The sequence below is a fragment of the Plasmopara halstedii genome (genome assembly GCF_900000015.1).
Source record: "Plasmopara halstedii genome assembly, contig: Scaffold_1211, whole genome shotgun sequence".
In the NCBI taxonomy this organism is placed as follows: Eukaryota; Oomycota; class Peronosporomycetes; order Peronosporales; family Peronosporaceae; genus Plasmopara; species Plasmopara halstedii.
In genome coordinates, this window is record NW_020188126.1 from 1,032,929 (window position 1) to 1,035,428 (window position 2,500).

Consider the following 2,500-nt stretch of genomic DNA (forward strand, 5'->3'; position numbering starts at 1 on the left):
ATGTTCAGCATGGATTACTCAAGATTGTCTACATCGATACAAAGCGTCAGCTTGCAGATATGCTCACCAAGGCACTTAGGACCAAGATGCTCAAGTTTCTGCGAGAGGCAACAGGCATAAACACCAAGTCAGTAACAAAGCACACTCAGCATTAGCGGTGAGTGGAAGTTTACACCGCTGAATGCATGTGGATGATGTCACAATAATTCCGGTCATGTTTACAATTACTGTCATGATTACGGATGCTGATTACGAACATAATGGTAGTCGTTCATCGGTCTAGATAAATAAGATTACATAAAAAAGATTCCAGAAGGATCTAGAAGACGGGCTTAGGTGCACAGAGTTAGCAAACTAAAGACCTAAATATATTCACTTCGGTTTTTGCCATTTTCTCAACAAATACTGATCGTATTTACCAAACTGATAGAAATATCCAAGCGAGACCTCAAACATCTGATGTTGGTTTCGATAACACACAGCAAACAGCTGATGTTGTTATCGATAATACTCCAAGAATATCAGATGCTGAAACAAACATGAAAAATTTGGATACCGAAGATAAAGTTGAGGCGCGATCATGGGCTAAGGATTTGTTTAACGCCAATCCTGATTGGGTAGCGCTTCAAATCAAGCCAATTAAGCGTAGAACTGGTAAGGATGACAATAGATACTTTCTTTGTGAAAGGGGTCATTAATTGCAGTCGAAACGGGTAGAAAGAGTAAAGCTTATCAATCGATTGATGGGGTGGTTACAGAGGAGAAGATTAGGGAGATCTGGTATGATGGCAAAAATAAAGCAATCAATGAGAGCAGTTATGTGAGACTTGAAAACCCTCTTGATCACGTTTCACTAACGCAAATACGAAAAATCGCCGATCCAAGTGGAGTAGATTATGCATTCCGCTCAAGGCAACGTCTTGAAGATAGTTTTGAGTTTGACACACCGACTTGAACCTCATTAGATCAGATTGATAGTAAGAATTGATTGATTCCTATGGTCTATTTTCAAGAATAAGGCAGTGTTAAGTCGGCTGTTTTGAAAAGGAAAATCATTCCTATCCTCAAGAGCATGGGTAAAACATCTCAGATGGACAAAACTGGATACGTGTGGATTGAAGGTTTATCAATTAATGTATTTAATATTGACAGTGGGAGAGTCAAGCCAGCGATTACTAAAAAAAATTCGATTGCAGATCAACTTTACAAGAATTTATCGATTTAGTGAAAGATCGTGACGATATCGATCTATTTACTACCAAATACACCACCAAAGTTGCAAATGTCGTTGAGCCACGCGATGGTGAGACTCGCCATGAATTTAAGAATGAAATTGATGAAGATATGAAAAGTTTTTAACTAATGCTGATAACGATGCGCAGAAGATTCTCGTGGACTACTACAGCAAAATAGCATATGAAGTGGTTCGAATTTCCTTTAGACTAAAACCAACGGTAGATACCAAAAGTGGTGTGAAAGCTAGTCAAAATTACTACTTTAGTGAGCCTACCGCAGCAAAACCATTTTACATTAGGAAGCACGAGAACAAAGCGGTATATGGCAAGGTAAATAACAATCTTGTGAAAATTATTAGATGGATGGACACTTTCCATTGCCTGACGACCGGGTTTGGAGATTTAAAGCGATACGTTTATGAGAATGATGATCCAGCATTGAAAACAGATCTCGAAGCTAATCTTTAAATTGAATCGAGCGATCCTCGACAATACAAAATCGACAGATACATCAGCCTGAATTAAATTCTCTGGAGGTCTCCAATATCGCGATGACACTTTGCAAAAACTCCACGATGAATCAGAAGCCGCATTCCTGAAGTATGGTGAAGCTCAAAGGGGTTTACGATGATGCGAAGCGAGTAATAAAGGAATTTAAAATCTGCAAGATCAGCGTTGAAGGCGGCAACCACTGCCATGAAAGCGACCAAGGCTGTCTATAAAATCAAGGGTAAAAGCTACTCCGATGCTGAAAACTATACCGAGGTTGACCAATTCAGTGGTAGACAAGACAAGCGCACGATTCGCCAAAATGGAGATTACATGGTCGATCAGGTATGGACGACAGGCGTGGGGTCCGGGCTTAAGAGGAAGCTTCGTGGATTAATAGGTGCCGGTGTCTCTCCGCTTGAAGGATTTGTCCGTCGCGGGAGAACATACAACCTCAATGAGATCCAAGGTTTATCCACCCCATCAGCATCTATCGTCAGCTGGGTAGTAAGTATATCAGAATTTTTGATCTTGATGTCAAAACCGTTGTGATTGTCCGACTCAATCGTCGTAAATATGGTCCAAAGCGCGTAATCTGTGATCCGCTACAGTCAATGATTCGAACACTTGCTTTTAAGCAACATATCAATCAGACAGAGTATGACAAGCTCAGTATTGACGACAAAAAGCTATTCAAGGAGATTCTCGCGATTACTCATTTACTGTGACGGGTCACACGGCACCTTGCACAGAGGAAGCTTGACTTCCAAGAGTAT

General features: G+C 40.6%; 1 protein-coding gene across 1 annotated transcript; it reads left to right on the forward strand.

Moving 5' to 3' along the window:
* Positions 1-1,931: 1,931 nt before the first annotated feature.
* PHALS_00870 (uncharacterized protein) lies at positions 1,932-2,276 on the forward strand (the record flags this gene model as incomplete). Its single annotated transcript, XM_024730621.1, has 1 exon — positions 1,932-2,276. The coding sequence occupies one exon, from the start codon at positions 1,932-1,934 to the stop codon at positions 2,274-2,276; it is 345 nt and encodes a 114-aa protein (XP_024580880.1).
* Between the last annotated feature and the right edge of the window lie 224 nt (positions 2,277-2,500).